Source organism: Brassica oleracea, chromosome C1 (genome assembly GCF_000695525.1).
Source record: "Brassica oleracea var. oleracea cultivar TO1000 chromosome C1, BOL, whole genome shotgun sequence".
NCBI lineage: Eukaryota > Viridiplantae > Streptophyta > Magnoliopsida > Brassicales > Brassicaceae > Brassica > Brassica oleracea.
Genome location: NC_027748.1, coordinates 8169765 through 8184525, shown reverse-complemented (window position 1 = coordinate 8184525; position 14761 = coordinate 8169765). Strand labels below are relative to the sequence as shown.

General features: G+C 34.9%; 2 protein-coding genes and 2 non-coding genes across 4 annotated transcripts; 2 read left to right on the top strand and 2 right to left on the bottom strand.

The window, feature by feature from the left end:
* Nucleotides 1–1064: 1064 nt before the first annotated feature.
* LOC106325402 (LRR receptor-like serine/threonine-protein kinase GSO1) lies at nucleotides 1065–5504 on the bottom strand. The gene is made up of 2 exons (XM_013763459.1): nucleotides 1796–5504; nucleotides 1065–1588 (listed from the first exon to the last, which is right to left on the bottom strand). The coding sequence occupies exons 1-2, from the start codon at nucleotides 5208–5210 to the stop codon at nucleotides 1236–1238; spliced, it is 3768 nt and encodes a 1255-aa protein (XP_013618913.1). The 5' UTR covers nucleotides 5211–5504; the 3' UTR covers nucleotides 1065–1235.
* A 2392-nt stretch (nucleotides 5505–7896) lies between these two features.
* TRNAT-AGU lies at nucleotides 7897–7970 on the top strand. The gene has a single exon. It is a non-coding gene; the product is annotated as a tRNA-Thr (tRNA).
* A 118-nt stretch (nucleotides 7971–8088) lies between these two features.
* TRNAT-AGU lies at nucleotides 8089–8162 on the top strand. Its single transcript has one exon. It is a non-coding gene; the product is annotated as a tRNA-Thr (tRNA).
* Nucleotides 8163–8193: 31 nt separating this feature from the next.
* LOC106322905 (vacuolar-sorting receptor 7) lies at nucleotides 8194–11627 on the bottom strand. The gene is made up of 11 exons (XM_013761062.1): nucleotides 11151–11627; nucleotides 10164–10856; nucleotides 9998–10086; nucleotides 9848–9917; nucleotides 9601–9761; nucleotides 9409–9490; nucleotides 9205–9287; nucleotides 9029–9092; nucleotides 8807–8935; nucleotides 8632–8735; nucleotides 8194–8531 (listed from the first exon to the last, which is right to left on the bottom strand). The coding sequence occupies exons 1-11, from the start codon at nucleotides 11452–11454 to the stop codon at nucleotides 8415–8417; spliced, it is 1896 nt and encodes a 631-aa protein (XP_013616516.1). The 5' UTR covers nucleotides 11455–11627; the 3' UTR covers nucleotides 8194–8414.
* Between the last annotated feature and the right edge of the window lie 3134 nt (nucleotides 11628–14761).

Genomic DNA, 14761 nt, shown 5'->3' with positions numbered 1-14761 from the left:
GTGTATCACGTTTCTTGTGCTGTTGGTGATTGAATAAGTTTGCATGCTTAGATATTTGACATTTTACTTATATGACTTGAAAAATATTCAAACTTTTCTTCTTTTGTTTTTTTTTGTTGTAATGCAGATGAAGATCGGGATTATTATTGAGCGATCTTTTGAATTCTTCAGAAAGGAAGTATATTCCCTCTGAAGTTATATCAAGTGCTAGTTTTGTTTGTGATCTTCCCTGTAAAAGCTTTTCTTCTCCTTTTTTTCTCTTTTGCTTCCGCATTAAGCTCTTTCATTCAGTGTTTTTGGTTAATAAACCTAAAAGATTTGTGGTTTCACAATCTGTATCAATTAAAACTGTTTGTACCTGGCTAATAATTTCGAATGAGAAGCCTTAATTTTCTTAATTTGTCTGCTCAAAGACGGAAGGAAAATGAATCAAATGGTTGTTACGTGTTCGTTGCTTTTGTGTTTTGTTTGTTTAGAAGATTTTGTCTAAAGAATCATGTTCGGATTCGTCCAAACAATACCTTAGTTTAAGAATTAATAACATATATGTGTTTGGGCTGCATTACTAGAGCCAAAAGATTATAATTAATGTTATTGGTAAACTGAGTAAAAATGGAAATTCTCCAATACCAGAACTCAGCAGGTTCATGTGGCAATAGAAGTGTAGCATGATGCCCAAGAGAAGAACCATCGCCGGAAAATCCCTCAGACCACATAAGCTTACAGTGGGGATTCACTTACGGTTGGTGCACCATGTGCTTCTTCTGTGAGTGAACCAGCAGCTAAAGATAAAAGAATAAACTTAACGTTGAGGGTTTGATGAAGACCTTAGCCAGCAAGTAAACGGAGCTCTAAAAATGAGTCAAGCAAAAGATAAGTCATCAGTAAAGTGTTTCAATGGAAATGTATGTTGTGTTCTTATGTACATGAGGAGCAGAGTAAGAATGTATGTGTTGCGATGGACCACTGTTACTTCAAAATTGTTCACAAGTCACAACTACATCTTCTTTTTGCTAGATTGGAACATTTAAAAAACTCAGGTTTAAAACTTGGCGCAAGTTGCATGCTAAAAGCAATATGACTTACTAGTAGCGGATACATATATGCAAATGTTCAAGCAAAAACAAGAAATATTTGTGGGACTGCCACTCTATACAAATGCAAATACAGAATTTCAGAAAGAAAAAAATCAAGATAGCAGTTTCATGTCTCCAAAATCATTAGCAGGCATCACTTTACAGCTTCTTATAACCAGCAGTTCTATTGTTGAAGACATGTAGAAGGCTATCACATGCTTGTCTAGAAGATGGTCTCTCTTGTGGAGAAGTTTTGGTGCACTGAAGTGCAATCTCAAGCACCTTATAAGATGCTTCTTCTTCAAATGGCATTAAAGGCTTAAGCTTTGGATCTATGAGCTTCTCTCTTGCAGAACCGACCATCTCAAGATGTGTTTCAACCCATCTCACCATATTCATCTCTGCGCCAAACACTGATTCAGTTGGCATTTTCCCGGACACAATCTCCATCAACACTATCCCCATACTATAGACATCACTCTTCTCAGTCGCCTTCAATGAGTAAGCATACTCTACACACACATATTTCAAAGCATTAGATTTTTAAACAGTTAATAATGTTCTAAAAATTGGTCTAGGCGTCAAACCGGAAATAGACAAAATGATTTTAAAAAATCAGTCAAGTCGGTTCAAAATATTGGTCTAGGTGTCCGTCTAATCAAATTTTTGAACATTTGTTATATGCAAAAAGAAAGGAAGATTGAGAAGAAGATAAGTACCTGGAGCAATGTAGCCGTAAGAGCCAGCAAACCATGTATTTGATTCTGTGTTAGTATCATAGTTCTCAGTTAAGACCTTGGCCAGACCAAAATCTCCCAAGTGTGCTTCCATGTTGGAATCTAGGAGCACATTACTTGATTTGATATCACGGTGGAGGATTGGAGGAACACAGTCATGATGAAGATACTCCACTCCTTGAGCCAATCCTACAGCTATCCTCAATCTTGCTTCCCAGTCTAAGACCTTCTTCTTCTTTTCAACCTCAGGTTTCTCATCATGAAACCAATCCCATACACTTCCGTTCTCCATATACTCATATATCAACAGATTCAGCCCTTCAGACTTGCTGCTGCAGTAACCCATCAGCTTAACAAGATGCCTATGTTTGATTCTCCCAAGGGTCTTAACTTCTCTGCTGAAGCTCTTGTTAGACATGAGATCATCTTTCCATAGAATCTTCTTCACAGCAACTGTCTCGCCGTTCTCAAGCTCAGCCTTGTAAATCTTCCCAGACCCTCCTGAACCAATCATGAACTCCTCGCTCAAGTTACGCGTGGCGTCCATGATGTCATCCCACTTGATATCTGACTTTGAAGAAGCTCCTGTCCTAAAGAGAGGCTTGTGTGTAGCTTGTGAAGAGGAGGAGCTTGACGACGAGTAAGCAGTGCTTCCATCCCTCACTTTCTTGAAGAAATCATGCCTTTGTTTGAAGAAGAGAGCGATCACAAGTATCATCAAAGCAATGGCTGCTAATGCTGAGATTGCTGATATTGTAACAACTGATCTTGGACTAAGACCTTGCTGCTTGTTGTCTCTTCCAGATCTATTACAACGACTAAGAGGGCTTCCACAGAGACCTGTGTTGCCTATAAAGGAATCAGCTGGCCATCTTGAGAACTGTTTCTTGAGTTTGCCTTTGAAGTTATTGAAAGAGAGGTTGAGGTACCCCAAACTCTTCATATCCCCAACAGCTCCAGGAACTTCACCGGTGAGCTGATTGTGAGACAGATCAAGAGTCTCTAGCTTTGTCAACGTCCCAATAGTAGAAGGAACATCTCCAGTAAAGTTATTGTAGCTGAGGTCTAAAGCACTTTGAAGATCTTGAAGCTGCCCAATCTCTAAAGGTATCTCTCCTACTAAGCTGTTTCTTGACACCCGAAGCTCATATAGCTTACTAAGCTTGCCAATACCTTGAGGAAGCGAACCTGAGAACTGGTTCTTGTCAAGGTTAAGTACATTGAGAGCTCCCAAGTTACCAATCTCCTGAGGGATCGTTCCATTGAGAAAGTTTCCATCAAGAGACAACACAAGCAGCTTTGTACAGTTGAATAGCTCAGCAGGTAAAGATCCATCAAACTGATTAGAAGAAAGCTTCAGCTCTCCTAACTGAGAAAGCTTTCCAAGCCATGGAGGTATAGGCCCTGAGAGAAAGTTGTTGTTGAGATCAATGTGTGTCAGCTTCTTGCACAAGACTAGCTGTAAAGGAATGGTTCCTGTAAGAGAATTGCTTGAGATATCCAACAGAGAAAGCTCACGGATCTTCCCAAACGTCCAAGGGATTCTTCCTGTGAACTGATTCTTGCCTAGCCTGAGACGCTCGAGATTCGGAGAGTTCCCTAGCTGGAGAGGGATCTCATCTTCAAACTCATTGTTGGTTACATCGAACGAGAGGAACGAGGTGGAGCCACACAGTGGAAGGATCGTACCGTTGAGGTGGTTGTGAGAGAGGTTGATTCTCGTGATGTTCTTGAGATTGCTTAGTGAATCAGGAAGGCTTCCTTGGAGAGAGTTGTTGTAAAGCATGAACTGTTCTAATCCTTTTAAGGATCCGTAGGACGAAGGAATCGAACCCGAGAGCTGGTTGTCTGCTAAGTCCAAGATTTTGAGCTGGTGGCAGTTACCTAAAGTGGCGGGAAGTCCACCAACGAACTCGTTCTGTCTCAAGTGAAGCAAGTTAAGCTCCTTTAGGGCTCCTATCGAAGGAGGGATCTCTCCTTCGAAATGATTCCCAAATAGATCAATCATCTTCAAGCTTGTGCAGTTTCCGATCTCTTTAGGGATCTCACCCGAGAAACGATTCTCGTATAGAAACAGAACTTCTAGCTTCTTCAGCGCGGCGATTTCGTTAGGTAACGTGCCATCCAAGTTATTGTGATACAGAACAAGCCACTGTAGGTTGGTGAGGTTTGATACCGAAGGAGATAACTTGCCTTCCAAGGTATTGTTGTGGAGATAGAGATCCGTGAGTTCGGTTAGCTGAAACAGTGCTTCAGGTATGGAGCCGGTAAGAGAATTGTTTGACAAGTCAAGCTGTTTAAGCGATTGACATCTGCTGATCTCCGCGGGAACTTCACCTGAAAGCTGAGTTCCAGACAGAACCAACTGTTCCAAGTTAGTATTGTTCGAACACATACTCTTCGGTAAAGAACCAGAGAAACCGTTGTTTGCTAAAGCCAAATCAAGAAGCTGACTCATGTTCCAGATCTCTTCAGGTATCTCTCCGGTGAGATTATTCGCCGATAAATCGAGTGTCTGAAGATTCTTCAGATTAGCCAACGTCTTGGGGACAGGACCTTGAAGCTGGTTCTCCATCAAGTTAAGATACTCGAGCTGACTCAGTTCACCGAGTTGACTCGGTATCTCTCCGGAGAGTCCATTGCTCGCGAGATTGAGTATCTCGAGGTTCTCGAGGCGTCCTAACTCAGCAGGTATCGTCCCGTTAAGCCTGTTCGCCGCCGCGGTGAACACAGTGAGGTCGGAGCAGTTCGCTAGCTCCGCCGGGATCGGTCCTTCGAGGTTGTTATCCTGAAGTATCAGCGACTGAACTCGAGCGAGTCGACCGATTTGACTCGGTACGGGGCCCGTGAGTCTGCACGAGGCTAAGGCGAGCATCTGGAGGTTGGCGAGGCTCCCCAGCGTCTCCGGGATGGTTCCGACGAGCTCGTTGTCTCCGATCCTGAGCGAGCGGAGGTTGAGGAGTGAGCCGAGTTGACTCGGAATCTCGCCGGTGAGCTGGTTGGAGAAGAGGAAGAGAGACTCCAAGGAGGAAAGGTTGGAGAGAGCAGTTGGGATGGGGCCCGCTAGATTGTTGGAAGATAGATCGAGGTGGATTAGGTTGTCAAACCGGCCAAACGAAGGTGAAATCGAACCGGTTAGGTCTAAACCGGAGAGGTTAAGGGCTACGACACGGAATAAACCGGTATCGTCGCATGTGACGCCGGTCCATGAACAGTAGTTGATGTTGACGGAGTTCCATTGGGGGAGAGGATCGTCTTCTCCTGGATTGGTGACGAAAGATTTCTTCGCTTCGAGAAGATTTTGAAGATCGTTGGTTGGACCGGTTTGAGCCAAAATCGAACCGAGTGAAGAACAGAGGATGAACATGACAAGAAGAAGAGTATGAAGAGTCTGCATGGTTTCTTCTTCTTGTTTTATTGAGAAAGAAATGGCTTTTCAGAGCTGTATGTAGTTTCTATGGCATTAGTTTGATTCTTGTTGCAGAGATTGAAGGAGAAAGATGATTAGTCATCAGAACGGTGCATAGGGACACACTCTCTCTCTCTATGTATAAATGCTGAGAACAAAAGCTTTGGGAATAAATGTAGAGTTTCTCTCTCTTCTGTTTTTCTCTGGTTACTGTTTTATTGATGTTTAGAGAGAGAAAGAGTTAATGAAGAGACTGGGCAATGTGTGTGTGCGAGAGAGAGAGAGAGAGAGAGATGGGAAAATGGAATGGGAAGACTCGTAGATAAATGTTTTGGCTTTTATAAATAGCGGCAAAGGTCAACGATCATATGTGTGTGTACGTGATTGTCCGTGTACAATCAAACTGTGCCTAAAAACTTTGACAAATTAAACATTGGTCTTCTGCGGAACCACAGTCCACACTCCACTGAATATACTATAAAACATGTTCGTACACATTATATTCATATCAAACTTGTAAAATTATAAACTTTCATTATATGCTTCTAGTTAATTTTAATTTTAATTATATCAGATTTTCAAGATATGCGTCCAGGTTTTGTTTTAAGCATTATGACAATTGACCAGAGAAAAGTTGTCTTTATTCAGTTCTTTTTTTTGTTCCTATTGAAATGCTAAAATCATATTCATGCATGCTGATCAATTTATTTTCTAATTAAACTCCATACCAAAAGTTGCGATCATATCTCTTTTTGTTTTTTTTTTCTTATGAAAAAGCTGTAGTTAAGTTGAAAATGATTAGGTTTACAGTCATTCGATTTCACAAGTCATTTCATAGTAACATTTTATCGAGCAAATACATATGATTGCTACTCTGAATATTTAGAGTATCGACTCTACACGATATCTTTTTCTTCCTGTATATTGTTTATATTGTTCTGAGACGCAATCATTTGCTATATCAAAGACCCAACTTGTGAGAAGTTCATCCTTGTTTATATTTTGTTACTTTTCAAGAAGTTTAGCTGTTTAAGTAATGTTAATGAAATAAAGAAGCATCAAGTTTTAAAAAATATGATGATGCATAGCTTTGACCTTGGCCAATGAAAAAGAGTGGTTGAGACAATGACTTGGTTTGAATGATATTTTTTGTATCAGTTTTGCTTTGGTTTAGTGTGTTAGCTTCTCATCACGTCAACCATTTCACGATAAAGAGAGCAGTTGTGTTTCCATTTTTATCTTTATATGTTTATGAATGTACATTAATATACGTCATTATATAATATGCCTTGAATATCCTTACCGAGTCAAATAAAAAAGTTATCATCACATGCAACATATCAAACTATGCTTGATATTTGGTGATGATTTCCCAATTTAATTTCATCGACGTAAAGAACAAACTCGATAACTCGTGAACTTATACAAACAAGTACGTGTTCTTATTATATTTCATCCCAATGCCGTAAAAATTTATATAATAACTAGGGTTAGTTGTAGATATATAGTACGGTTGTCTTTCGGAATCTAGCTAAATTTAAATCACTCCTATATCCTATGTCCCATCTAGTTATAAATAAAAATGGAATAACACATCAATAACTATATGTCATTATCAAATGTAGTTATTATATATAACTTTGGCTGACCGTGATTATGCAAGATCGAATCAAGTTTACGTACAACAACTTGTTCTATAATTGAAAATGGGAAAAATTATAATTAAATTGTGAGTATTCTATTCAACTTGATTCTAAATCCAAAAGGATGAGACAAAGGAATTATCTTCGATCCACCAAAAAGGTCAAGATTCGTAATTTTATATATTTTTTCTATTGTTTGGTTGTCTATATATACTTAATTTGATCTTAAATTCAAAGTGATATATTTTGTAATTTCATTATGCTTGTCAAGAATTGTGATTAGTTTACTTCAAGAACAAGATATTAAAAAAAGAGTATAGATATAATAAGATAAGATAAATTAAATGATTAACAACCATGTTAGTCAATGTATCACATACGTAGCCAAATATATGATATGAGTTGCTTATAGTTCTGTATAACTAAGGGTAGGTTGGTTTGGTTGGGACCGTAATTTTTTCTTGTAAAGAGTAATTACGAAACAAAGAGTAAAAGAAAAGCAACATGATTTAATTGATTAGTCTAATCACAAGGTTAATTAAGCTAAGTAAATAGTCCGTTCAAATGGAGACTAATAATCGTGCGGCTCATGCCACCATCTAATAAGTAGCAACATTGAAATTGAATTATAGCGTAAGGGACACTACTACACGGGACTATAAGGGAAACACGAAAATGAATACACCATTGGAAAATGGAATTAATCAGCCAATAAATAAAGTTTAATTTGAGTCTTAAACTAGTCCTACCAAATGGTTTTTATTTGTAACTAACCATTTCTAGATCAGAAAAAGCCAACACATGGTTCCAAAACGTTTGTTGGCTAATCAAACCCATTAGCACCACAGCCCATAAAAGAAAAATATATGATTGGTACACTAAACAATGAGATTAAAACAATCTAACACAATTACTCTAACTGATTCATACAGATGTATTAGATTGTTACACTAAATAAAAACAGAACTTCCCAGCTCAAGTTTTAATAACTAATAAATACTTATAGATTATTCAACCTTCTGTAACAACAAGCTTTCATAGCTCAGTTGGTTAGAGCACCCGTTTAGTAAGCGGGAGGTCTTGAGTTCAACTCTCAATGAAAGCAAATCTTCTTATTTTATTTTTGCCTTTTCTTGTTATATTGCAGAACATATCCCTCATCTTCCTGTCATATAAAAAATATCCTAATATTTGAAAGTGATAAAAACTAAGCCATCAAACTAGCTTTCATAGCTCAGTTGGTTAGAGCACCCGTTTAGTAAGCGGGAGGTCTTGAGTTCAACTCTCAATGAAAGCATAAACCTTTTTTTTCTTTTCTCACAAACATATCTCTGAAACCTTGTTGATATCTTAAACAGAAACATCCAAACATTAAGTTATTGACTTATTGTTCATGCATGAAATTAGACATCTCTCTATCTCACTCTCTTTTATTTTTACAAGGTATATATCATATATACAGTGAGTGATCTCAGACATTTCTTTGTGAATCTGTTCCTGAAATAATACAACTACAGGACAGGTTGGTTCCTTTTGTCACAATACAATATTAGGCTGTAGAGTTGTGAGTGAAAGGCTCAGCTTCTGATGGAACTTCACGAGCTCTTTGGCTCTCAAGTGGCATATACTGTGACATGATCGTCATAATCTCTGAATCCATGTAAGACTGTATGATAAAAACCGCAAAGACCAAAAAATAATTAGTTATTATATATAATCATAAAATCGTTGAATTCAAAAATGGTTATGTGGAATCAAAAGAGTACCCTGAACCGGTATTTGTAGAATAGATAACCAGCTAAACCCGCTACTGCGACGATTGCTAGTATCAAGATTGTGAGCCACCATGCTGTTTTGGATCCATTTCTCTCTGAAATTATATAATGGTTTAGAAAAATGTAAATGATCTGAAATTTGAGTCATGAATGATATACAATTTACCTATACAAGTATCTTGATCGTATATGTAAAGGCGATCACCAGAACAACTACAGCTGTGTCCTCCCCATGTGTTCTTGCATTTGCAACCGCTGCATTGACACACCAAACCCTGTTTACATTCATTGATATCTGCAGCAAAGCCAAATCAAAACACAATAATTACAGAACTGGTTAATGAAAAATAGCTAAAGATTCAGGACAAGACTCTTGAGAAGCCCTTACCTTCACAGGTGAGTCCATCGCCTTTAAAACCTGGAGGACATTTGCAGCCAGTAGACATAGAGTCCTGATTGTTCATAAGTAGCAGTTTGTAAATAAATATCAAAGAGATGATATGAATTAAAAAAAGAACACACTGAAAGGAATTGATTTGATTTGTAACAAGAGAGACACTAAACTGAGCAAGCAGAAAATGTTGCTCCATTTCTTGTATCAGACCAGCAACCTCCATTGTTAATAGTACACCTCGCAGGCCCATACGCTGAAAAATTCAATCACAATACAGAGATTCAATCAAAATTCAAGAAACTGGTCTCAACATTTGAGTTTTATGCTTTCAAAAAACATTTGAGTGTTATGTGTGTGAAGTGTGAACAACTTACGTGTACATGAAGTGTACCCGTCTCCTTTGTACTGAACACCTTTTACAATGGGACACTCGCAGATTCTTCCTCTAAAAGTGTCCTGTTCAAAATAAAACTCAAGACATTATAGGACTTTGAAAAGAAACATTTCAAATCTAATTGATACATATACATATACATATGAGATGTTATGCTTGGTCTACAACATACTTTACAAGCAGTCATGTTGGCTCTTTTATCCTGCCAGCAACCACCATTATGCTGAAGACATTCATTAGTCTCTAGACCTGTGTTTAAGCAAATGGGAGGATCAGATGTTTCGTTGAATCCTGCGCATATCGCCTTCAGAACTGCTGTTCTCTCCAGTCTCCCTTCACAAGCACAAACAGTAACAACACAGAACTTCAGTATCTTCAGAAATTTCAATATCATGAAAAGCTAAATAAGAAATCTATACCTCGGTATTGGGCGTTGTTGATGACTAATGTTGGTAATATTGTAACATCTCCTCGCTCTCCTCGTCCAAGCTTGATGATGTCACATACAATAAAGTTAGCAACCAAACCCAATGTATCCAACCAACAAGCAAGAAAGCAACAAGACCAACCTGAACTACTTGCTCCATTTTCAGAACTTCGTTGTCGGTATCAGCCTCAGGATCTCCCATGCATTTCTTGACCTTCTCAATGGGTAAATCTGAGAGAAGTCTTGAAAATTCATAAAACCATAACAAAAAAGGAAAATAAAATGGTTTCTATTTAAAGAACTCTTACTTAGAGATTTGATGACATTTTCAGCACACTCTATGCTATACTTCTTCTCCTTCATGGAACATCTAGCATGAAAATCAGTAACATAATCCCACCAAACCCAAGACCGGCTACTCTCATTAGCAACTCTATGCACACAAAGCTGTCTCAGATTCTCAAACACTACATCTTTCCCTTCATACCCTTCTCTGAAATTCTTCTCAGGGTCAGGAGCACAATACCTCCCATGGTTTATACACTGAGACTTACACTGCGGACTGTTTACAAACTGAAAAGGGCAAAACCATGTGATGTAATGCGGCGTAAACGCCGTGAAACCTCCTTTCTCGAGTATCTGAGCATGACCCTTGAAGTTCTTGACGAAATCCATCTGCTCATCGCACCGTGCGCCACACTCGTCGTTGCTGTTAGTCCAGAGCTCGTACTCTACTCTCTGGTCGGGATGAGGCACAGATTCTCTCCAGTCTAGCTTCAAGACTATGTTTTTGCCTTTCTTGAACCCTTCTCTTAAGCTGTCTCCGAATGATTTCTCGATTAGAACCGATGGGATCGTTAGCTTCTCTATAAACCCATCCGCGTCTCTGCTCTCTTCAGGTGAGTCCATTGTTAGCAACGGCTCGTCTTTGTTGTCTGCTACAAGAACTGCCGCAGCTCCTGCTTGCTGCGCGTTCCATGCCTTTAAGGCAAAGTAACAACCTGAAGAAACAGAGCATAAAAAACAGAGGACCTAAAAAACAGAACGAATCACAGTGACTTTGAGAGTCTAAAGTTTAAATCTTTAACGAACATGAGAGACTAAAGTTTAGATCTTTACATTCAAATCTAAATTTGCAGCATGACCCAGAAGTCAGAACAGAGCTTCGATCAAGTCTTTAAAAAAAAAAAGACATGTTTTTTTTTTCTAGTTTATTCAGAAAGACAGAACAGAGAACACATGGTTTAGACTTTTAAGATGTTTTTTTGTTGTTGTTGTTGTTGTTGTCTTATTACCTCCACGATCGAGAAGGAGAATAGTGGGCCGAGGAAACTTGGGCTTGAAGGTTTTACCGAAAGCAGAGCAACCATCGGTTTTACTATCCGGATAAACCACTGCTCCGATTAGAAACCCGCCGTAATCGGGTAACCCGAAGTTGGCGATCGAGCCGTCGTGCTTCGACCTCATCTCCTCCGGGTTTAGAACCCTTATGCTCTCTTTCTCCACCACGAACCTCGCGTCCACGTCAACGACCACCATGGCGATCATGGTCAACGCCGCGAGGAGAGAGGTCAACGCTCTCCCGTTGACTAAACTCATGTCTGAATACACTGATTGGATTACACGATGGGTTTTGGTAGATGGATCTACCTTACTGGTGTGTTTCTCGGATTGTTTCCCGGGAAAAATGAAAGAGAGAGAGAGAAATCAAAAACAGAGGAAAAGAGATATAACCGAAGCTTTTTTGAGTTAACTGTTTCTAATTGAAGATGGTAGAATATTATGATGGTATATATAAATACAAATGAAAAACATATTTTTTTGAGAAAATGGAAAAGAATTGGAAGATGTTTATATTTTTGTTTTTATATGGGATTTTCCCTGTAAGATGATAAAGTAGGAGACTCGATCAAAGCCTTGACTTTGCAATCAACATGGTGGTGTGTCACGGCAGACAATAATATTCTTTTGAGTTTTAAAAAGGTTTGTAGAAGGAAATCAATTCAATTATAACCTTTTACTTGTCAACAAATTTATATCATTTTACTATTCCATTTTGACGTAATATAACCTAAATTGTCATCTATCTCTTTTGCCTAATGAATTTTCGTATATTAAAAGATTTGTGCAACGAAAATAATTAAACAACTATATTATTGTTTTTATTTAAGTCAATCTAAGCTGGTTAAACAAATAGCAGACTTGGTCCATGTAACTGGTCAAATAAACAGAAACATTGACTCCAAACGGGCTGGATTTCAATTAGGCAGTATTTAAACGCTCTTCGGGATATACACATACGTATATATACAGGGCTGGACATTTTATCCATTAAATTTGATTTGATTTGTTATTCACTTTGATTTATTATTCGTTTTGATTCAATCCAAAAATTCGAATATCCATAAGTCTTCGAAGTAAAGCAAATACTAAAATCAATATCCGTTAAAAACGAAGCAACTCACAAATACAACAAAAGACGGATATCTGCTCCGCTCCGACTTTTATACAGATAGATGTATATCTATAAAGAAAGATAGATTTTTAAATGTACAATCTTATACAATTATTATTTAACATATAACTTTTTTAGTTTCATTTATAAAATAACTTATACAAATATTAAATTGCGAAAAGAACATAAATCTTTATACAAAACTACAATATTTTCTAGAAACATTTGTTTTATGAGAAAAATTATTAATTTTAAAAATTTATAAAACATATAGTTTCATTAAATTTTAATTTATATTTTATATTATGTAAAAGAAATTTAAAAATATTATCTTGGTATTATTTTTGCTAGATTTACTTGTATTGAACAAAGTGGATGAAATGTCCGTAAATATCCGTGCATATTCGCAAATATCTATAAATTTTTCTGATATCCGGAAAACTAGATATTCACATATTTTCAAAAGCAAAGCAAATCGACAAATCAAATATCCGTAAAATACGAAGCAAATCACAAATACTAAAAAATACGGTACTATTTGATATGTGTCCAGGCCTATGTATATATTATGAGTGTGTTGAAGAGGATTGAAAATATTAAAAAAGGTAATTCTTTCAACTAGCTCTTATTAAGTTTTTGTCACAAAATAACATTCAAAGAAAAAATGATTAAATTGATCTTTTTATTTTAATTTTTTTAATTTTTTAATATTTTAATATTTTAATTTTTAATTTTTAAAAAATTTGAAACCATATCCTCAAAATTCTACCCTTTAAATCTAAACTTAAGTCTATATTAGTTAACCATAGTGTATAAATTTTGTTGTACCATTTAATAAAACTTGTTTTCATCATTTTTCTCTTTGAAAACTATTTTGTGAAAATAAACTTAAAAAGTCTATCAAAAAAATTTCTCTATTTAAAATGATTTAATTGTAATAAGTTTTAAGTAATTTTTAAAATTATGAAATTTATATAATTCAATTAAAGTACTTTACAATGTCAAAATTTAGATTTCTATATTTTAGTAAAAAAACTCTACTGAAACACTTTAAATCACTCCAAATTTATAAAAATCATTACTAAAATTTATAAAAATCATTACTAAAATTATTATATCAACAAAAATTTAAAACACATTTGAAAAATTATAATTTTTTAAAATTTATAATTAAAAAAAAAAATTTAAATAATATATATATAAGTAATCTTAGAATTCTCATTTCATAATTAATCACTAATTCAAATTTAATACAGCTCCATAATATTAATATGTAATCATCCAATATATCTATAATATTATTTGAGAAGTAAATTTGTTTATTTGTCACATTCTCCATGATTTTAGGGCTAAGTCATTAGTTTTAATAATTTTATTAGTCATTATATATCTGATTACAAATTAATATTATAAAAATTATCTCGAAAAAATAAATGGAAATCATTTTAAAAAAAAAGAAAAGATAATTTCATATATTTATTTTGTGTTTATCTACATCTTTCTTTTTTATTCACTAACTTTTATAATTAGTAATATATATATATATATATATATATATATATATACTATTATTTATGAAGTGATTTGGCTTATGTGTCAATTTCTCCATATTTTAAAGTTTTTTATACTATATTTTAAACTTTTTAGTTAGTAATTTAACTTATTACGCTTTAATCATTTTTAGTTAGTAATTTTCCTTTTCTGATATATTTTTAAACTTATCTGCTTTATTTTTAAATATTTTACTTGGTTAATGTAAATTATTAATTAATAAAAATATGTGATTGTTTTCTTATTTAAATTTGTTATTTTAAGATATATTTATTACAAAATATTAAAAATATTTGATTTTATTGTAAAGAAATTAATTATTATTTTTTGAAATTTATATTAATTTTATTATATTATATGGTGTATATAATATATGTTGCATAGAACTTAAATGTGATTTTAGATATAATATTACTAAATATCATCAAAAATATATTAAACGTTAAGAAATATATTAAGATAATTCCATTGTGAGTATAAAAAATATAATAATAGATTCTTACTTATATAAAATATATTTACATATAAATTATTAATAGTGATTTGGCTTATGTGTCAGTTTCTCCATATTTTTAGGTTTTTTTATTTGTCAATATTTATTTATTATATTTTAAATTTTTAGTTAGTAATTTAACTTTTTATGCTTTAATCATTTTTAGTTAGTAATTTTACTTTTCTGATATATTTTTAAACTTATCTTTTTATTTTTAAATATTTTACTTGGTTACTGTAAAATATTAGTTAATAAAAACATGTGAATGTTTCCTTATTTAAATTTCTTATTTTAAGATATATTTATTATAAAATATTAAAAATATTTGATTTTATTGTATAGACATTAATTGTTGTTTTTGAAAACTGAAATTTATATTAATTGTATTATATTATATGGTGTATATA

Coding starts and splice junctions, on each gene's coding strand:
- LOC106325402 (XM_013763459.1), bottom strand. CDS start 5,210: ATGCAGACTCTTCATACTCTTCTTCTTGTCATGTTCATCCTCTGTTCT. Junction 1,589..1,795: donor TTACGGCTACATTGCTCCAG/GTACTTATCTTC, acceptor ATGTGTGTGTAG/AGTATGCTTACTCATTGAAG.
- LOC106322905 (XM_013761062.1), bottom strand. CDS start 11,454: ATGAGTTTAGTCAACGGGAGAGCGTTGACCTCTCTCCTCGCGGCGTTG. Junction 9,491..9,600: donor CCAACATGACTGCTTGTAAA/GTATGTTGTAGA, acceptor TATTTTGAACAG/GACACTTTTAGAGGAAGAAT. Junction 8,936..9,028: donor CGATGGACTCACCTGTGAAG/GTAAGGGCTTCT, acceptor GCTTTGCTGCAG/ATATCAATGAATGTAAACAG.